Source organism: Myotis nattereri (assembly GCF_964212035.1).
Source record: "Myotis nattereri genome assembly, chromosome: 12".
Lineage (NCBI taxonomy): Eukaryota > Metazoa > Chordata > Mammalia > Chiroptera > Vespertilionidae > Myotis > Myotis nattereri.
Genome location: NC_138087.1, coordinates 65,498,912 through 65,521,702, shown reverse-complemented (window position 1 = coordinate 65,521,702; position 22,791 = coordinate 65,498,912). Strand labels below are relative to the sequence as shown.

Sequence of the window (22,791 nt, the reverse complement as noted above, 5' to 3'; positions counted from 1 at the left end):
CGATGAGAGAGAAACATCAATCAGCTGCCCCCTGCACACACCCCACTGGGAATGTGCCCGCAACCAAGGTACATGCCCTTGACCAGAATCGAACCTGGGACTCTTCAGTCCGCAGGCCAACGCTCTATCCACTGAGCCAAACTGGTTAGGGCACCAAGGAATAATTTTTAATCAAGGAATACATATAATCATAGAAATCTTTCAAGGCAATTAGTATAGTAATGTCACCGAAATTTAAACCTAAAAATTCAGAACAAGTTCCAGTAGTAAATCTTGCACATGTCCAAAATTAAATAAAATTTTAGAATTTCAACGTATGTTTTATTTTTCTCCCAAATGGCCTATAATGTTGCACATCAAATACCAGGGGAAGGAGTTATGTCCAGAATAAAAATGTTTCCATACTTTTTAAAACAATGTTCACACATGACAAGATGAAATTATTACAGTGTATTGGGCCTGGCTGTCACATGAATGTTCATTTCATGACTACCCGCCTCCTTGTCGATAGAAAGGGCTCATCTATTCACACTCAGGTCTGGGTGATGTTTCAGTGGTTTAACTTCAGTCTCTGTGGAACACTGTCATTGTGTTTTTTTTAAAAAGCAAATAAAAAGCCACGAGATCAAAATTTTCCTTTAGATGGCAGGTATTTTGTGCTTTCCCTCTGCTTTCTAAATTTTTTATTTACACAGCTAACAATACTTTTGTAATCAGAAAATAAAACTGTGATCAAAGTATCAAAATAGCTTTCTCCTCAACCAATTTAAATGCCTGGTGACATGATTTAAGTGGAAAAAGAACTAAGTGAAAACTACAGCTCTTGAGATAATCCCGAATTGTAATTTAAAAAAAAAAAATCAGGATTAAGAAGTCAATTATTGATTCATCCCAAATGTTCATAATTAATGGCTACATCTGTTCCTGGAGTTATTTTTAAAAACTCTTTCTACAATTAAAACCCACACTAACTTCCGCAATCATTTAAATTCCATGACTATCATCTCACATGAGCTACAATATAGAAATTCTATAATTAGGTTTTAAAAGTGGTTTAGTGAGAAAAGGGGGAAGGGTAGGCTGATGGTTAAAAATTGAAATGTGAGACTGTTTCACAAGAATAAATTTATACGATTCTTCTTAGCTATGCTCTGAGATTTATTTGTAAACAATGAAAATATTCTTTCATTATAAAAATAAATTCTCCTTTGCACTTACTTATATAATGGAGGTCTTGAAAAACTTCCATTTTTCCTATTGTAGAACTTATTTTACAAATTAATTGTATTTATGTAATTCTTTCTGAATTATAAAAGGCCAATTTTTGCATTTTCAGTTTGAAAGAAGATCAAGTACAACTCAGCCATAAAAAAAGATATTTGTAACATTTGTAACATGGATGGGTCTTGAGAGTATTATGTTAAGTGAAGTAAGTCGGATGGAAAAGGACAAGAACCATAGGATTTCACTCAAAGCAACAAATGAACAAACAAAACTTACAGATGCAGTCAAAAGTATAGTGGTTACCAGAGGGGAAGAGAGTGGGGGAGAGGATGAAGAGGGTCAAATGTATGGTGATGGAGGGAGACCAAACTTCAGGTGGTGAGCCATTTCTGTCCTGTGACTACTGTTACTACAGCATAAAATTTGAGGTTGACATCATCATGAATTCTTCGTACCTTTACCTTATACAGTGTCAAAATGTCTATGTATTTACGATGAGAGAGAGAGAGAGAGAGAGAGAGAGAGAGAGAGAGAGAGAGAGAGAGAGAAGATGGCCCCATTTCTAATGAGGACAACACTACACTTACTTTGGGATAATCCAATTCAAAAAAAGTTTCCAAGTTGTTGATGAGATTGGGATCCACTCCTTTCAGTGGTTTCAGAAGAGACACGCCTGGGAGCTTGCTATATGGCTGTTTGTCAGTTGCCTTCTTGTTGAGGTGCAATCGGCTACAAAGCAAACAATGTATACATTATTTCTGGAGAATATATTAGCGCCAAATCTATATATAACATACACCAAGTTATCAAGAATTACTAAATTCTAAGTTAAATAATTTTTAACGGACATTTTTCTAAAGGGATATCTGAAAATGAAGGCAAGTAGAACCAGGGAAGCTTCCAGATTAAGGAAAACCAGAACTAAGCAGAAGCAATACTCCAACGAAGGCCGGAACTTAAGACTGTTGCCGATTGCTGTCCTCGCAAGTGCCTAGAACTATGCTGGGCATACAGCAGACATTCAATAAATACCCGGTGAGAAAATGAGTAACAGTGTTAGTCCGCACATTAACTGCCCTTCCTCCCACACTGCCATCAAACTGGCCAAAAAACTATCAAAACAGTGTGTGTGTGGGAATCGGGATAAGTAGCAGAACTCCCAATATTCATAAGCCGCAAATGGTAGGGTTGGGTCAGGGGGAAGTTGAAAGTAAGAAAAAAAAATCTCAGCGATGAGAAAAATGTCTACTAATGACACTGGAAAATATGCCAGTGTCATCAATTCCCAGATAAGTTGGTCGAGGTTCTCAGGGCTGGCCCATCCCAGGGGTATTGCAGCACAGGGCTCCTAATGAGGGAAGCCATGCCATCAGCAAAGAGAGAATGTGCCCCAGTGACTGTCAGGCTATCACAATAAAGAAATGAGATGCCATTCGGCAGAGTGGCGAAGTTCTAAGGGAAATCACCACAGGCTGCCTCTCTCCTTCTCAAAAGCAAGTCTCCAAACTCTCCACAGAGGCTAGAACCTTCATGGAGCCATCTGCAAGCTACGGTAAGACACATTCTTTCACATTTCAGTCTCTCTGAAATCAGTGGGATCTCACAATTGCTGGCAGCCAGACAGATGGGAGTCCTGAGGCTGTAGCCTGAAAACCAACCTATGAGACCTGTAGCAGACCAAGAGAACACCAGCAGCAGCAACGCCTCTTAGGTTGGATGAAATACACCATTAATCTATGGATGACTCCTGGAAGTACACCAGTGCCACCTTCTAGAGCAGTCGGCCACAGGCTTGCTCCCAGCTAATTAAGGCGGGGAGTTACCATAGTAAACAACTAATGTTTCAGGTAAGGCCATACCAACGTCCTTACAGAAATAAAGCAGGTTACCTACAATGAAAAAAATTTACACATGAAGGACATTTCAAAGTCGGTGTATAGATCTCATAGCCACACCACCGAATGCCAAAACCAGTGGAGCGCGGCCTACCGCAGTGCTGCCCAGTGCGGGCCACTGTACGCGGTGCTTTGTATTGGTCTGTGATGAGAAGAACTAGAGAGAAATCATTTAGAAACTTTTACAGCAGTTTGACATGGCCAGGCCATCCAAACACGTGATCAATAATTTATTTTTACTGTAGTTTATCAAAGTTGTCAATGCATAACAGATAGGAAAATTCTTAAAGGACTGATCCTTTGCCACCAATAGGTTGGAAAATACTGATCTACAGAATTGATCAAGAGGGCTGGATAGAGGTTCAACCATGAGCTAAGATGTATATAGCCACAAAAATGACCACTATTCCATTTCTAACAAAATAGTAGACTGAACGTCTAGAGAGAAACCCATCCAGTACAGAACATCTAGATTGCTGGGGGGTGGGGGGGGGGGAGTTTTAGTAATACTTAATTGAACTGGTAAGATAGCCACCACATGGTTCAAATCACAAAAAATATTAAGAAGTTCATGTAAGTCTCCCTGTTTCCCATCTACCTATTCCTATCACTACCTCCCCAGCACTAGAAGCGTCTTGCTGATCTTTCTAGAGGTTTTCTTAATATATATGCAAGCCAAGGCATGTACATATATATAAAGCCTCATATAACTTTATACTGTTCTCCCTCTTTTTAAATACAAGCGCACTGAAAGCATGTCTTTAAATACATGACTGCACTGCCAGGAAAACAAGGCTAGCCTCCCAGACAGAAAGGAGAAAACTCTACGTCAGTGAGTGCTGCACACGCTACATGCCCTGGGCTACCTGTTGGTCCCTGATGACCTAGGGATGGTGACAACCTGAGACCAGATTCACAGGAAATCTGTGAAACGCAAAGTAGAAAAACCCTGGCCCACAGAGGGAAGATGGGGAAGCGGTCTCTTTCGGACTCAGTCTTGAGCGAAGAGGAACAGAAGGGAAACGTCCCTCTGGAACACCTGACCACGTGGCTCTGGAACCCAGGATGCAAACTTCCTGTGTTGCTTGAACTAAACAATGAGAGACCATCATCTGTGACGATGAATATATGAAAGAGACCAAACGGTGTCTAGAAGTAAAAATTAGGATCACTGACATTGGAAACTCAGCAGGAAAGACAGAAGACTGCCTATTTAAAGGAGAACTGGAGAATAGGAATCTAGACTTGAAGAAATTAGCCAGAGTGCAGTCCAGAGAGAATGAGCTACGAAGACACTGAAATCATGGGAGAGTGAGAATTTTTATCTCTTGGTCCCACTGATGATCACTAGCTGCTATTAAGCTGTATCGAAACATGCACCCGCGGCGATGACCAGCTACAGAGAAACCTTGCCCACCAACACACTGCACTCAGCAAGGTTTTAGATGAAAAACAAGGCTAATTTCAACAGTGCTCAACAGCCCAGTGCTGATCCTATTGCTCATCCCTTCCCCTTCTTCACTAAGACATTTTACTTTACGTGCTAATACAGACATGCCTCCTGACCCTTGAAGAGCTTCTCCTATCAAGCATGCAGAATTTTCTCAAAGACTCATTCTGACTCGCCAACAACAGTGAAGCCCGCAGGTGTGTGGTGAAGAGAACTGATGACAGTACCATTTACCTGGTAGCTCGAAAGTGGCCTGGGTGGTACCGTTCTCCAAATGGGCCAGTTTGATGAGTGGCTCTGCTAGGGCCAGACGAGGCTGACTGCTTTTCAAGCCAGTTTTTATTTAAGTATCTCAGGTCACGGTTCTGCAAGACCTGAACAGTGTGAACTTGAGCTTACTGCACCCACACATTGCACAGGACTGTTCATGGATGCCCATTTCTACCCTTATCTTCTCCAGGTCCAGCAAAACAACGATACGTCGTATGTTCTCAATTTTAAAAACAATGTAGAGTAAATGGAGAGTAACTAAATAAATAGATATTTAGCGCTCAGAAGGTATGGTTAGTCTAGAGATAAAAATACTGGAACCATCTACTTTTGGTAAATACACATAAGCTCTCCCAAGTACAACATGCCCTTAGCAGGTGGCCACAAATCAGTATCACAAATATCATAGAACAGTAATGCATGAAGGAGACTAACAGTGAGTGAGTGACCAGAGAAGTGGGAAATTTGGAAGGGTTCAAGAAAGAACAATATCGAATGTCAAGACAAGAACTGAAATGTCGCCCTGGCTGGGTGGCTCAGTTAGCTGGAGCATTGTCCCGTATACCAGAAGGTTCCAGGTTCAATTCCAGGTCAGGGCGTATCTAGGTGGCAGGTTCGATCCCCAGTCCAGGAGCATATGGGAGGCAACCGACTGATGTTTTTCACATCGATGTTTCTCTCTTTTCCTCCTTCACTCGCTCTCAAAGCAATAAACATATCCTTGATGAGGATTAAAAAAAATGAACCAAAATGTCTGCTGGACTGTATGCGTGGTGACCTCAGAGCACTCTGCGCAGGAGTAGGTAGGTAAATACATGTTAAGAAGAACATGAATGGGAGGTGAGATGTGATAACAGTGAATAAACACTAGTTTCTCTTGAAACCTGACAGCAAATACAAGGGCCAGAGACTAACTAGATGGAGAAGGGGTTTCCAGTTCAATTTTTCATTATTTTTAACTTTTAATACTTGAGTATATATGGTAAGGGGAAAGAGCTAGCCAAAGGGTAAAGAGAGAGAATACAGAATAATGAATGACACATTAGGATCCACAGTGTGAAGTGGGAGTGACGGTAATCCGACCAGCACGAGGGTAGGTGTAGAAGAGGTTCTCCCAGCCAGGGGTGACAGAGCTAAGTATAGACAGGAAGTACTGCCAGGCACCTCTGTGGGCTTCGCTGAGATCCGAGCCCATGAATGTGCAGTAGTACTAATCCAGGGCTGTGCGATCACCCTCAGCGAGACTGTGAACGTCAAGAAGCTATAAATTGTGAGGTGGGTTCAAGATCAGAGGGCAGGTGACCTGAGGTGGGGCAGGACAATGAAGTGATGAATTGTGTGTTCTGGGCCAGGTGGAGAATTAAATGAAGCCACAGGGCGGAGGCTACCACACCGTGAATAAACAGCCTAGGGCTGTTGCTCTCAACCTTGACTGCACCAAGGAAATCACTAGGAGAGTCTAGAAAACAAAAAATTCCGATGCCCAGACCAATTAAATCAGAATCTCTAGGGTGGAGACTCAGGCAGCAGTGACCTCTCAGTGACCCAGGAAGACTCGATTCCTGAAGGATTGGAGAGGACTGAGAAAGATTAGCAGTCATGGGATGGATGGAAAATCAGAAGCCCGTGAAGAAACAGGACCAGAGGTATGAGAACGTGGAAGAGCAGAGAAGAGAATGAGTAGGGGCTCTCTCCATAGTGATCTAAATGTTGCCAATAATCAGAAACTTAAGATTCAGAACTGTAGAAATTCCTATACGCATGCCCCTATGGATCACTTCCGGGTTATTCTTAGGGTACCACACCACAGGCTGTATATTCCACACTGGCGTAAGCGCCCCGCCCGGAGGCAGACTGTCTGGATTTCTGTACCAGCGTCACAGCTGTGCTGTCCTTGGGCACGTTACTTCTTTACCACAAGTCTTTGCTGGTGTTGCTGTTTTTCAAAAAGGTGGGTAACACTCCCTACCTCATAAAGCAGTTGTGAGAAATGAGATTCAGCCACAAGGTAAACATTCAAGGACAGCTATTATTGGTAATTTTTGAAAACTCGGCTAATTTTAAGGACATTTTCCACCTAATGTAACTTCTCTGAATTACCAAAGTCCTGATAAGAGATTTAGAGATGTTGACCATCGATGAGACTTATATACCAAAATAGAAGAACTAGAAATTTATATATTTAAAGATTCATATAAATTAAAATGTTAGGCCATAATATTGATTTTTCAAAAAACAATAAAGCCGAGTCTTGTGTACTAAGAAAGATTAAAAGGGGAAGGGGGACTTGTCAAAAGCCCTAAATCAAGGTAAAAACAAATAACAGTCAAAACATGACACAGAACACAGTTAACACAGAGATAAATTACATGCAATAGTTAAGATAAAATTATATTCAAAGTTCAAATTACGCCTAATATTTAGGAACCAATTTAAAGTTCTACAGACATCATCCAAAATGTAAAAACAATGCAAGGATGAGAGTGAGAAACATTAAATATCATAACTTATTATCCAGTGAAAACGACCTGCTACTCGTAAATTCCTTTTAGCTGAGCTCTCCTTTTAAACTATGAGATGTATTCTCATTTGGACAGTGGTTCTGCATAGTCCTGGCTCCTCTTAATTCCTGTTCTTCAGACTCTGACTAGAAATATTGGGTTCTGCAGCCACAACAATCCCCATTCACGTGGCTCTGCTGGAGGGAGAGGCTGTCACTCCCAGAGCTGAGAGGCAAAGGTAAGATCATTTCCACAGGTACAATGTATAAGGTACAGGTACAGGTACAATGTACAAAGTACTGTAATTACTAGTTACTCTGTAATCCAAACAATACCACCTTCTAGTAGGGAGATGCTCTGAAGGCTTCCAGAGAGAGTGTATCCTGCCATGAAATCACCACACCTACCTCGCACAGGCCCCAGAGCAAAGATTACAAGGGAACGCCCCACCCCACGACCTGGCAAAGGCTCTTAATCCGTGGCAGCAGGTGCCAGGCATCAGAACCAGCAAAACATACTTTGGAATTTTAATAATCATCTTAGCCCTCTTGAAACAGAATCTGCCTCACATGTACGTCCATTTTGACTTTCAGAAATTTGATTTTGTGACGTTTTCAGGAACACATAGAGTATAAAAGGAATGGATCTCCGACCTATACGGCTAGTCAACTGTTTTGATCTGTTTCCTTTTTAAAGAATGAAATGATCCTGAAATGTAAGTGAGCAATTTTCAGGAGATAGGAAGCACAGTAAAATGTCAGTATGTGTCATTTTCCAGAGGAATTATTTCTAAATTGCATTTTAAATCAGGAGCTGGAATCACTGTCAAATGAAAAAAATCCTATTCATGTAATTGAGGCACCTCACCTCCAGGAGGGAGGGGGAGGGGGAGGGGAGGGGGTGCTCACCGCACATGGCTGCCGGGCTGTGTGCCCCCTGCCAGCAGCAGGGCCAACTGTGCAGGTACCGTTCCAGTCAGGGTGTTTCTGAGAAGTAACTTAAGTCCAAAAGATCATCAGGGATGAATCACAGACAAAAGAGAGAGCCTTCGGGGTACTGCTTTGTCTGGTGCCCTAGAAGGTTATCTCTATTCAGGGAACACTTCAAAGAAGTATCGGGGTTGGTTCTGCGGGATTTAAATGCTTTAGCTTGATGAATCCTAATCGCCTCCCTGCAACTTTCGAACTGAGGGGATGGTCTCACTCATCCTAGCTGATGTTTACCTTCTAACATCTCGGTCTCTAAAACAGTTACTGCCTTTTTCATCATTTTAGCTTCTTGCTTTATGCTTCTGATCTTTTCACACACCTCCCCACTCCTCACACAACAGTTTGAACCATTTTTCAGTGCTTTGTTTTACAGTTTTGTGTTCTAACTGGGTTTTGAGCGGGAGGGAAGCCTGGTAGGAAGGGAAGCCCTGCAGAGAGAGGGTGCGCTGTGCTCTCCCCTGCAGCCTTCACACCGCGTTCCACCTCCCACAGGAGGCACAAGACTCGCTCCAGGCTTCTAAGAATATGGATTCCCTGAGGGCAAGGTCCACCTTGCTTAACAGCCCCGGATTGTGCTGTTTTTACAGTTCTGCCGCGTGATTCACTTGAAACAATTTATCTGACTCTGGGAATTTATCTCCGCTGCATGCAACCAAGCTTGTTAATATTTCATGTGAAATTAGGTTGACTGCTCTATCAGCAGGTCCCCGGCTTCACACAGTCCGCGCCAACCACTTCCAACGGCGAAGGGCTGCTGTTGTTGTTACTCGTGACTGCGCCCTGGAAGGCTGTGGCTGTGTGTGTGTCATCGGCGATGTGTCACGACTGATGTTACTTCCACGCAGCCCTTTTCTTTTCCAAAATGCTACTGCGGCCGGAGGGGCTTCGCCAGCAACACAAGATTCCCCAGAGAACACAAAATAACCGATAGTGACTTAGGTTTACCGGAAAACACAAACTATTTCTACCAGACGGCAGGCATACATACTACAGAATACAGAAGATTCCTCACCATGGAAAACAAATAGGGAGGAGTTCTTTAATAATTCTGCTCCCCCTCCCCAATAACCCACCCCCAACTCACTACCCCTTTGGTGACAATAGGAGCCCTAGTGTAAGGAAAAGAGAGCATGATGCTTTGCTAATAGCAACTAAATAAGAAAGGCACTCGGCAGAAGATGCGGTCCCAGCAGGCCGTGCCCCCAAACACAGAAGACCCTCAAACATACCATAAACTCAAAATCCCCTCTTTTCAAATCAAGAGGAAATTAATGGGACTGGTCCGATCTTCTTCTACACAATTCCCCAAAGCTTCCCTTTTAAAGCCGAAAGTAATGTCTAAATTAAACTATTTTGTGTCTAAAGCAAATTTCTGTAGGTGGAGGAAAAGTGGGGGACACTCATTATGATCTGCATGTCAACCAACTCAGGATAGCCCTGGGCTCCACATTCCCCAAAGGACAGATCTAAGTGTAAGGATTAGTGATAGCAAGACAGCCATTCCCTTTGGAAAAGCTGTCGCGGGGGGGTGGGGGGGGGGGAGATGGGGGGGAGGATTCAGGTTTTTAGGTAAACAAGTTATTGCTAGAGCCCTGTTTCTATTTACCTGGCAATTAACTAGAAATAGTTAGATAAAGATTCCCTTTGGTCCAATAAAGTTCATTAAAGTTCATGGCCATTGAAAGCATCCCAAATTCTGACCATCCACCTCAAATCACAGTGGCCAAATGACAGCGAACTTATGAATGAGCAAAATATCCACCATTTCTACTAGAAAAAATTCAAAGATCACTTATTCAATAAGTAATAATGAGTGCCTGGTTGACATCGGACATACAACAGTAAGTAAGACACTATCCTTACCCTCAAACACTTACAACCCAGTTGGGAAAAGAGACAACTGAACACATTTACAATTTAGATGGGTAAAAATCAAGGTGCTATGGAAGGACATAACCTTGTAAGGAAGTAAAGTCTAAAATTGCTTGAATGAGTAGGAACGAAACAAAAAGGAAGGGGGCCAGGGTGTGGGGCATAGAAAGGAAAGGAAAGGAAGGAAAAAGAATTCTAGAGAAAATACATTGCATGGTTAGGGGAATGCCAGTCATTCAATGTTGCTGGAGATGCAGGCACGAGGGGGTGGCTCGGATCCTGAAGAACTACACATGTCTTATTAGGACTGAACTTTAACCTAAAGGCAATGGGGAACCATGGTAAGATTTTATGCACATGCTCTCAGATTAGTGCTCCGGTAGGATAAGGCTAAATAAGAAAAATAAAGTAAAAAGGAAACAAGGCTGTAGGAAGACACACCAGTAAGCAGAGATAGTTTTAAATAATCTAGGGTAGAGATAACGTGTACTGAACCAACATAGGAAAAATGCAGGAAAAGGGAGGGATGATGAATCCACAGTACCATTATTGAATAGTAACACTGAATTACAACTTTCATTTTGCTTATTGAAAACAGTCACAATCTAGTCCAATTGGTATCTTCCCAGGCTCAAGTCAAAGGAGGTCAATTTCCTCATGCATTCGCCAAAAAGTGGTCCTGGTAGCAATGATTTACCAGGAATTTTTAAAATGAGCAATACTTAACTATTTAGTCAAGGGCACTGACCTCTCCCCTTAGATTGTCAAATAAATAATGTCAGCCCGACCGGTGTGGCTCAGTGGCTGAGCACTGACCTATGAACCAGAAGGTCATGGTTTAATTCCCAGTCAGGGCATATGCTGGGTTTTGGGTTCTATCCCCACTTGGGGGGCGGGGGGGGGGGGGGAGCGTGCAGGAGGCAGCCGATTGATGATTCTCTCTCTCATTGATGTTTCATCTCTCCCTCCCTCTCTGAAATCAATTTAAAAATATGTATGTATTTAAGAAGCTATGCAGCGGGTAGTATAGTATAAAAGCTACAATACTAGAAAAGTTAGCAAAGGCAGAATTAATTTGAAAAAAATCTCCAGGAAAAGGACCTCTGGTTTACTAGAGGGTAGTTAATATTTACGGGTCTAAGATGTATTTCCACACAGGCCTGGCACCTCCAGTCAACTAATAGAAAAGATAGCGCCTAACACTAAACATTAGGACAGGAAGTACAGAGGGGGGAAATGATCATCTGAGGAAGGAGAGGGATGGGGAAGAGAGAGGGGAGGAAGAGGGGAGATGGAGGAGAAAAAAGGCAGGGGGTCTTACTTAGACCCTCTTGTCATCCAGCAATATGCCCCCTGAAGAGCTAAAAAAGGAAGAAAACCACTGTTTCCAAGCTTTTATATTATTTCACCACAGCCCCCTCCCCACCCCCCCAATCAAACCACATTAGCTCTCAATAAGGGGAATAACTCATAAAGGTCACTTAACCAACTCTGCCCTCTGAGGCTGTAATCATTGTTATTGCTAGGAAATGAGAAATCTTGGGAATAAGAGCCTTGAATTTCAAAGGCTCTAATCTGCATATTATTATCTTAAACATTCTAGCCAGAAATCCCACAAAGGGGGATTTCTAAAATGTTATGAAATGACTAAGCATCAGTTTAATATTAACACTGGGAAGGAGCAAAGCAGTAGGTAAAAACATCAGTGAGTAGATATAGTTTCAAAATATTAAAAATCATTTTCTAGTTTCTAAGTGACCTCATTATTGTAACTGCAGGCTTATAGAAACTCTAAAGTGAAATCTGAACAAATAATTTCATTGACTAAGAACTGTTCATTGTGTTAGTCACATTCAGCCTCATTTTTCAATACAGATCAATACTTTGCTCTTTATCTCATTTAAGAAGATACACGACAATAGAACATCAAATCTAAATTAACTAGATACCATAACACACTGCATTTAATCTTTAAAAATAACCAACCGGTTATTTTGATTTTTCTCAGCAACTTTACTACAATATTTGCATTAAACACTTTTTAACAATCAGGAATCTACAGATGAAGCATCTTGATCTGAAAACCAGATAAGGAGCCATATAAATTTTTTAAAAATAGGCTCAATTTCCTCCAGGTGCAAACACAAGGTTTTCTAGGAGAGTATAGATAAATGCTTATTTCAATTTATTTATACTTTAAGTTATTTCAAAAGAATTTGAGAGGACATAGAACACAGGTGTAGAAAATATTCTAAAATAAAATGCAGAATGTTTAGCACCATATTGTAAGCAAAACTGCCATTGTTCTTTAACTTTGCTTGTCAAAATATTGATATATCAAATTTGCAATTTTACTAAATACACTAGAGAGAAGGAGGGGGAAAAAACCTTAGTTCTCTGCTGAAACATAACTCACATTAAACTGAGAAGTATCTTTACTTCAGTAAGAAAGGAATAAAATCAAATAATTTGGAAGGTGGGACAGAAGAAACTTATCAAAAATAAAAAGGTTAAGATTTAATTTCTACATAAGTTAAGCTCTTGATTATTTGCTTTATGTTCAGTTGTCCATTTCAGAAAGATATGCACAAGATTCCTTCAATTAGCTAGTCATTATAATCTGTTAAAAATGAATTGGATTTTCTTTATTCTATTTTCACATAATTTTGGGGGATCTTGTAACTGTCAATAAGAATAAGTAACTTTATGGGGTATTAGGAAATAAATACAAAGACTCTCTACAGTGTCTCAACCAAGGTAAATGTTTGCACTATTCTCAAAAGCTAGAAGTATTTTAAGAAAACTTTACTGGTTATCATTAAGAATATAACTTGAAACAATTCTGGAGCCGTCTCAAGCCTAAACACTCCAGATGGTTACTGGGGATATCAGGCTACATCAGTAGTGCTAACTTCAATTAAAGAAATGTGACTGAATCGTTATGTGTCCATAAAACAGAGGGAAGGGGATATATATCATGGTGCTATGCTGAAAGAAATCAATTTCTCCAAACTGAGCTGTAAATTTAACAATCCCAAATAAAAAACAAGATTACTTAGTGTAAATAGAAAGGTTCTAAAGTTCATTTTTAAGTAAAAATGTGTAAAAAGCCAAAAAAGTTTGCAAAAGTGTAAGATGGAGCTTGCCTTCATTAATTAAAACAGTGGATACTGGAGCAAGAACAGATCAATGAAACAGCATTGGGAAAATTGAAACATACCCAAGTACACAGAAGAATTTAGACTATAATAAATATGATATTTCAAAACTGTAGAATAATCAAATAATCATTCAATAAATGATCGTGGGAAAACTGGCTAAATATTTAGGTGAACCTAAAATTACGGCTCTAGATCTCTTAACAAAATAAAATATTGAGTACATTAAAGGGTGGAATATAAAAAAAAAAAAACCTGCCGAGGCCGGTTTGGCTCAGTGGATAGAGCGTCGGCCTGCGGACTGAGGGGTCCCGGGTTCGATTCCGGTCAAGGGCATGTACCTGGGTTGCAGGCACTTCCCCAGTGGGGGATGTGCAGGAGGCAGCTGATCGATGTTTCTCTCTCATCGATGTTTCTAACTCTCTATCTCTCTCCCTTCCTCTCTGTAAAAAATCAATAAAATATTTTTAAAAAAAAAAAATATATATATATATATATAAAAAAAAACCTGAGAAAACTAATACTAAAAAAATATATTTATCTATCTATATAAAAGCCTGTTCCCTCCAACTGTCAGCCCGGTAGCTATGACACACACTGACCACCAGGGGGCAGATGCTCAATGCAGGAGCTGCCATGATGCGCACTGGCCATTTAAAAAGAAACAGCACCAAGGACCTGGTGCCCACAAACCAACACCTGGCTTCCCCCAAGGGGAACACAGGCCCCGCCACCACCCCAGAGCGACAGTGCACCGAATTGTAGCTGAAGCTGCCAAGACCCCATGGTGCAAAATGCAGTCCCAGCCCAGCCCAGCCCAGCCCGGAAACGCTGTGGGTGCCGGGTAATGACGTCACATAGCGACACCTGGCTTCCTCTCCCTAGCGACTAGGAACAGGACTTGCTTTACAGTCAGGTGCAAACATTTCACACTTTAACCAAATGTCTGTGAAGCGTTTTCACGTGCCTCATCTCATTTGATCCTCACAGAAGTCCTGGAGTAGGTAGATAGGAGACTTGGTAGAACCGTATTTTCTTTTCATTAACCAGAAAACAGAGATTTAGAAAGTTTAGAAACTTGACCTGACTGAAAAGAAGAAATGGTGGAACTTGAAAATGACTTTAGGTTTTCTCACTGCGCAGAATATAGTCAAACACTGCTGCAGTTAAATATTTCACCCTTTGTTCTCCCTGAATGATCTACAATAATAATCTGCTTCATGTTGATATTTACTGCTGTGCTGCTGACAATTATCTGAAAGAGAAGTTGGGGTGCTTCACTGGGCTGGAAAAAGTTTAGCTAAATCAGAAAACAGGTCTAATTAAGCAAGTTTATCTCTCTATATATAAAACTCTCACTGGTACCAATCACACACATGTGTTTCAATCTGCCATTGTCGATTGTGAATTTGGTTGACACTTCTATTATAGAGAAAGGGCGAATGGCGATATTAAAATATTTCTTCTAATTAATTTCCTTTCAATGTGCACGAATCCATTAGGGACACTAATACTATAATAATGGGGGGAGGGGGGAAGAGAAGATATAAAAATTACACCAGAGTCAGAAAACATTAGAAGACTTGACTATGTAACACACACAGACACACACACTTTTCTCCATGTTAAATATGTATACAGAACTGAAAGAAAAAAAAAAAACCCACCAAAAAATACAACACCAAAAAACCCTGGGAAAAAACAGTAACAGAAAGAAACAATATTCATATCAAAAAAGTCAACTCAGGAATAGACTGTAGCACAGGCAAAGGATTCTCAGCATGTAATTTACAACTACATGTAACTAACATAAATATATGGAAAGTGTTCCATGGAATTAATAATTAAAGCAATGGGGAAAAAAACACACACAGAAAACAGTAAAAAGCCTGGTATCTAGTAAGGGAAAATGGGGACCATCAGTCAGTGTTACCAGGTCTATGAATAGATACAACTTTCCTGTACAGCAGTAATTGCCAACCTGTTTCATCTCACACACATAAACCTATTACTAAAATTCTGTGGCATACCAAATATATATATAATATATATATTGCCAATCAGACCCAAAAGAAAAGGTATAATTTTGATTCATTCACACTGGATGGCTATTGTTATGTTGGCTGTAGTCATTTTTTTCACTTGACAATCTAAGCGAACAGAGGTCAGTGCCCCTGACGAAATAGTCAGGTATTGCATGTTTTAAACATTCTTGCAGCAACCTGGTTGAAAATTGCTGCTGTAGAGCAAGATGTATGGCTGCTATAGAGCAACATGTATCCAATATGTATCCAATGTGCACCACCAACAGCCCAATAGTACATCTTTCAGAAATGTAAACTAAGGAGGTCATCTCTCAAACATCAAGGTTGTTTGTAAGCTTGATAAAAGAAACAATGTAAATGCCCATCAATAACAACAAATACATATTAGCCATCATAATGAAAATGCCATGCATCCATTCAAAATGATGCAGAGCTCATACATTTATTAATATGCAAAAAATATTCATGACATTTTTACGTGGAAGCTCCATGTGAAAAGCTGGATGTCTTGTCCTTCAATCTTATTTCCAGCACCTAGAACAGTGCCTTGTACAAAAGAGCCTACCCCAAAGCATTTATTCAATAGTTGAATTTTATTATTATTATTATTTTGTACATATTTTTTATTGATTTCAGAGAGGGAGAGGGAGAGATGGAAACATCAATGATGAGAGAATCATTAATTGGCTGCCTCCAGTATGGCCAGGATGGAGCCGGACACCTGGGCATGTGCCCTGACTGGGAACTGAATCTCGACCTCCTGGTTCATAGGTGCATGCTCAACCACTGAGCCATGACAGTCGGGTTAAATAGTTTAATTTTAAAAGCAGGTTACAGAATAATAATCATAATAAAGTTCCTTTCTCTCTCCTTCCCTCCCTCCATTCTCTTTCTCCCTGTCCCCAACAGAAACATAATTGGAAGGATAGTCACAAAAGATTAACAAAGTAAAGTAATTTTGATTGTGTTTAACTTTTTTCTTTATTCCTCTCTGTTGTGTCTAAATTCCTTATATTAGCCCTAGCTGGTTTGGCTCAGTGCATAGAGCATCGGCCTGCGGACTGAAGGGTCCCAGGTTCGATTCCGATCAAGGGCACATGCCCAGGTTGCAGGCTCAATCCCAGTAGGGGGCGTGCAGGAGGCAGCCAATCAATGATTCTCTCCCATCACTGATGTTCCTATCTCTCTTTCCCTCTTCCTTCCTCTCTAAAATAAATAAAAATATATTTTAAAAAACAAATTCCTTATATAGAAAGCGTTTTTTATTTTTATGACTGGAAAAAGAAAAAATTGTTCTTAAAAAACATATATATAAAATGAACTCCAGAATGTGTTTAGTGACTACAGCTAACACTTCATACATGAAGGTCAACAACATCCAAATGGCATGTTTTCTTTCATCTTCAAAGAAATATCAATGTGTCTTGTACAATGAAGCATCTTTCTCCAATACCAGGAAATGCCACACTATATTAATGAAATGCAGTATTTCCAAAAGAAAAAAAATACTTTTTCTCTAGTAAAAAGTGAAGAAAAAGAAACAAAAATTGATTTCTTAATGTCCTTCCCATCGTTTTATATACCCTATTCTTGTTGGTGGTAAAGATAACCATGTACAATCTTTTTTTTTTTTTCAGCTAAAAAAAACCAGTGAATCCATATGCAGAATATGGCCTATGCGAGTCTTTCATTTCTTTGTGAAGGTTGATTTCGGTTTGAAAACATGTAAATAATTGAAATATAAAAACTAGCTACATACCCCATAACCCTGTTTATTTTATTCATAGACTTGGATTGGAAATAACCTTATTCAGATTTTGTTATGTCCCTTCTGGAATGTAAGCTCTATGAGGACAGGAATTCTGCCCTGATCATGCCTGTGACCTCAGTGAATAGCATCTAGGCCTCAAGAAGTACATGTTGTTAATAATGAAAAGTGTGTGTGTGTGTGTGTGTGTGTGTGTAGGTGGCGCACATCTGAGCAAGACAATAAATAAGAAATTAGAATAAAAGGAAATAAAACCACACTGAAATGTATAAGCTGACATGATTCAAGGGTATAATGCCACCTCGGAGTGGACAGGCACTTGACACCTATCTGAGGGCATAGAGCTCGTTTAGGAAGAAAATCCACAGGGAGGTTTCCAGGTGGCTGTGTGCACCTCCCAGAAGATAGAAACGATCACCACAATAGAAATGTGTCCCAGGTCAAGGGGGGGGGGGGGGCGCGGAGAAGACACCATACATCTTGGCCCAGATGAAAAAGCACACGAATCCCCAACAGTCAAACCAAGCAAGCAACCTTCCGCCACACGTAAGAAGAGCATAGCTTCCTTTCCCCTGGCTGTGCAGTCGCCTGCAGCCCAGCAACCCCCTCCCTCGCCACTTTTCCCTCCCAAGGACCCCCCCCCCCCCCACACACACACACACCCTGCTGGTCCAAAGGGGGAGAGAATGGGGGAAACACTGAGAATTAGCTCTCTGTACCCCCACCCAAGCCCAATCCCCTCCAAAGCGCAATCCCTCCCACCCTCGCCTGTGCCTGAGGCCCCGCACCCGCCACAGGCTCCTCCAGCTGCCCCTCACTCACGTGTAGATGATGGACATGAAATGCATCAGCCACAGCACCAAGAAGAGGGAGAACCCGAATAAGGCCATTCCCTCCAGGGCCAGGTCCAGCAGCGCCATCCCCCGGCCCGGCCCGGCCTGCTCCGGCCGTCGCCGCGGACAGCGCTCCCGCAGGAGGAGGACAGGGTAGGCGCCCGCGGCGGGGGCGCAGGAGGGGAGAGGAAGGTGGGGAGAGGAAGGGGCGGAGTGGGGTGGGGACGGAAGGGGCGGGCAGGGCCTACGCGCCCCCGCCCGCGCGCACTCGCCCGCGCGCTGCCCTGGGCGCGCTCGCGACGGCGGGCGCTGCTGTGGCCGGGCTGGGTGGTCAGCGTGGCCGTGGCTCCGCGCTCCGGCTCGCCTCCCCTATGCCCTCGCGGCCGCCAGCCGGGCCCTGCGCGCCGGTGCCCCCGTCGCCGTCCCGCCGCCTGGCTCCGCGCCGCGCTGCTCCTGCCCCGCTCTGCCCTGCCGCCGCGGCTCCGTGCACTAATCGAAACCGGCGGCTGGCGCCCCGACTCCCCGGCGATCCCCGCCCCGCCCGGCCCCCGCCCTCCGCCACCGCGGCGCCCGCCCCTCCGAGGGGCGGTGCGCAACGCCCCTCCCCGCCCATCTCGCTGCCTTCGCGCCGGCTGCGTCACCAAGGCGAGCAACCCCCGGGCGGCTTCTCCTGCGGGATGCTGGCCGGGCTTTCCCCTGGCTTCTGTCTCCGCCGCCGCCTACCTTCCCGCGTCGGGCCGAGGCGCACGGGGCGGCCGGCGTTGCAGCCCTAGGCCACCCTCCCTCGGCGGCGGCGGAGCGTGACTCTGTGTCCCACTTGGAGGCCGCTTTCCCTCTGCCCGGCTCTGGTGTTCCAGAGAAATACACTGGGCTCCAAGCAGCCGCCGGCTGTCTCGCAATCCAGTTCCCAACGCTGCGTCCGCAGCCTGGCCGCGGGCATCCCTCCGAGCGGCGGAGGCCCTCCTCCAGGCCACGTTCCTGGGCGCTGGGGTTTCCCGTCGCCTTCCCCCCCACACGGCCTTTAATGCTGTGGAGCCTTGGATCATAACGGACCTGAGTAAAGTAATCTGCTTGTGCCTCGCTGATCTCTAAGCATCTTAGAGGCTGCGTGTAATAGAAAAGAAACTCTCAAACACAATGTAAAGAGTCCGTCATTATTGAATTCCCTAAGAGTTACTGTTCGGGTAGCCATAGGAGGCTAATGAGCGCTGGAAATGTGGCTAGTACCGAACTGAGATGTGTGATGGGTGTAAACCATACACTAGAGGTCTGAGACCACCTTCTTAGTAAATTTTAAATTGATTACGTGTTGAAACAATAATATATTTGATATGTTGGATTAAATCAAATAAGTTAGTAAATTAATTTCGCTGTTCTTGTTTAACTTTTTAAATGTGGTTTGCTACTAGAAAATTTTAAATTACACAGGCTCTAAAAAGCAAAGAAAAGGCACTCTGGATCATAAGGTAACAGTATTTATCTTAATTTAAAATCAGTCCAAGGAGTTGTTTTAATCTAGTACGAAATGTTTCTGTTTGTTTCTTTAGCCCAGATGAATTTATATTGTTCCTTGATTGTTTCATGTTTAGACAGTGTTTATTATTTCAAGTGATTTCCTTTTAAATAATCCATTACCCCCTTGAGAGATTTCAGAATTGAATTCAGTTTTGAAAAGAGTTTATTTTATCAGTGAAGTTTATAGTAGTTAATATTGATTAAATGGGCTACCTCAGTCTCCGGTTAAATGATAAACTACAATCAGGAAAGAGTTTAAATTAAGGTCCCTATTGAGAACCAATCCTGGACTCGCTGTACTGTTTGTTTTATCGGCTTTAACATCAGTGAGAAAGAATAGAGCTTAGAAACCAAACTCCTATTGTTGATTGTTATTGATTGATAAGTTAATGTTACAACAGGGTAGTGTATTAGTATTGAAATAATATTACAAATGGAAATTTTAAAACCTCACTGTTGCAGCTAATCACTCCTAAGACATTTTTTTAAAAAAACAATTTAACCTGTTTTAACATTTCTAAAATGGAAATGCATCTCACAGTCAATAAAGTCTTACAATTAATTGGTGGGTGTGTTTTCTTAATCATATATAAAATCTCATACATTGCATTTTACAATTAATACCTTCATAGATTTGATGAACTACATCAATTGGTTGATTTAAGCATTTTGTTATATTCTTCATTTCTCCAAAACGTTTTTGGGAACCTCCTGACAAAGGATTTAATGCAGTATGATCAATTACATGGAAAATGAAGCCAAAGAATGGTGAAGAAGCAGATATTCTTAAGGGTTAACAGACTTGCTATCATTGAGCATAATCGGTAGATTAAAGATCAGCTATGTTGTACTTGAGCCTAGTTAAACTTGGTCTATCTGAAACTGTTGCTAATTTTAAAGCTGCAGTTTTAGAAAACTAATGTTAATTTTCTAAAGATACAATAACAGTGTAAATTTCTTCCATGTAGTGCTGACAGGAGTCTAACTAGCAAAGACCCTGTCCACTCCTCTCACCTTTAGTAGTTAACATTGTTTCAATTGTCTAAAGGGCCTCTCTTTTAGAAAACTAATGTTAATTTTCTAAAGATACAATAACAGTGTAAATTTCTTCCATGTAGTGCTGACAGGAGTCTAACTAGCAAAGACCCTGTCCACTCCTCTCACCTTTAGTAAACATTGTTTCAGTTGTCTAAAGGGCCTCTCTTTTAGAAAACTAATTCTACCAAGTTCAGGGCTTCTGACTTTTTCCAATGGAAATCCAATAACAGTATATATTAGAATTCATACAGCTTAAAGAGCAATGTTTCTAGAGGCAAACAAAATCCAAATCTGACTGTCATTGAATGGCCCTAGATATTTTAGTTTATAAAATCTAAACACGGAAAGAACCCAAAATGTCTGGTTCAAATCAAGTAATTGAAACACATTATTTACTTGAACCAAACTCAAACCCAAACAATTTAATTATAGCTGATTCTAAACTGAAACTGAAATGAAATTGTATTGGTTCTTGTCCCATGTTCCAGAAAAGAGCAGCAGAAGGCTCCGAGAACACAGGTCCATAATTTACTTCAGAGAAACAAAGCAATTAAACTTTGGGAAATTGATATCCTTAGTTACATTTTATTCAGAATGCCTAAACTGTATTATAAAAGTTCCTGTTACATTTTTTTTAAGTTATAACATTTTTAATAATCATGATTCTTGACTTGGGTTGTATCTAAGAAAAACATCACCTTTGGTGAGATTTCTAGATAAATCAAGTTTAAATGTGACACTGAAAAGCTATGCACAGAAAAAAGACGGAAAGAAATTACACCACACAGCTATGAGTATTTGTCTTTGAGGAATAAAATGTTGATTTTTTAAAATTTGCCTATTATATTGTTGACTTTCTATAATGAGCATTATTGTTTTTATGATGAAAGTGACCATTTTTCTATTTTATAAAAAAGTTAATACATGATGAAAACCATATAGAAATTTTGTATACTTTATTTTTTTAAAGTATGAGTGGTGCCCTGGCCAGTGTGGCTCTGTTGGTTATAGCATCATCCCTTACACCAAAAGGTTGTGGGTTCAATTTCTGGTCAATACCAGGTTGCAGGTTCAGAAGGCAGCCAGTCGATGTCTCTCTCCATCTCTCTCTCTCTCTCTCTCTCTCTCTCTCTCTCTCTCTCTTTCTCTCTCTCTCCATCTCTCCGCCCCCCCCCCCTTCCTCTCTCTAAAGTCAATAAAAACATATTTTTTTTAAAGGTGTATACATTGTCCTAGCCAGTTTTGCTCAGTGGATAGAACATCAGCCTGTGGACCTAAGGGCTCGATTCCAGTAAAGGGCACATACCTAGGTTGCAGGCTTCTTCCTGGCCCAGGCCCTGGTCAGGGCACATGCAGGAGGCAACCAATCAATGTGTTTCTCTCACGTCTATATTTCTGTCTTTCCCTCTCTCTTCCTTTCTCTAAAAATCAATGGGAAAATATCCTCCAGTGATGATTTTTTTTAAAAAAGGAACATACATCAAAACCCATAGAATGTACAAGCACCAGGAGTGAACCCTAATGTAAACTATGAACTTTGGGTGATGCTGATGTGTCAATGTAGGTTCATCAACTGTAACAAATGTACCACTCTGGTACAGAATGCTGATGTTAATAGTGGGGGAGGCTGTGCATGTGTTGGGGCAGGGAGTATCTGTACTTTCTGCTCAAGTTTACTGTGACCCTACAACTGCTTTGAAAAATAAAGTCTATTAAATTACTGAGTGCTCTGTTAAAGGAAAATTAGTGGAAATGCTATGTGTCTGAATAAGTGAGATAAACTAGTTTGTCATTAGCTCCCAGGGCCTTGCACCTTCTAGGCCAGCTATTTTCAACCTTTATTATCTCATGGCACATATAAACTAATTACCGAAATTCAGCAGCGCAGCAAAAAATATATTTTTTGCCAATCTGACAAAAAACAAATAGTTATAATTTTTATTCATTCACGCCGGACAGATATTGTGTTGGCTGTTGTCATTTTTCCATTTGACAATCTAGGTCAGTGCCCCTGACTAAATTGTCAGGTGTTGCATGTTTTAAAAATTCTCGTGGCACACCAGTGTGTCTGCCGAAGCCCAGCAGTTCAAAATTGCTGTTCTAGGCACTCCCGTATTTGTTGAACGAGTGAATAAATTATCTGTATTGAGGAAAGTCACTGGAAAAATTGCTCACTTTTCTCCTTCGTTTGCTAATACTTTAACCTTTTCTTGTTGAAAACAACCCCTCTTCT

The 22,791-nt window shown here is 41.5% G+C and overlaps 1 protein-coding gene across 1 annotated transcript in view; it reads right to left on the bottom strand.

The window, feature by feature from the left end:
* UGCG (UDP-glucose ceramide glucosyltransferase) overlaps nucleotides 1-18,548 on the bottom strand; it is a 31,251-nt gene extending 12,703 nt beyond the window's left edge. Inside the window, exons 1-2 of the mRNA XM_081103279.1 lie at nucleotides 17,995-18,548; nucleotides 1,812-1,953 (exon numbers count right to left, since the gene is read on the bottom strand). Coding sequence (XP_080959405.1) covers nucleotides 1,812-1,953; nucleotides 17,995-18,092 — 240 coding nt within the window. The 5' untranslated portion in view covers nucleotides 18,093-18,548. The remainder of the gene's footprint in view (nucleotides 1-1,811; nucleotides 1,954-17,994) is intronic.
* Between the last annotated feature and the right edge of the window lie 4,243 nt (nucleotides 18,549-22,791).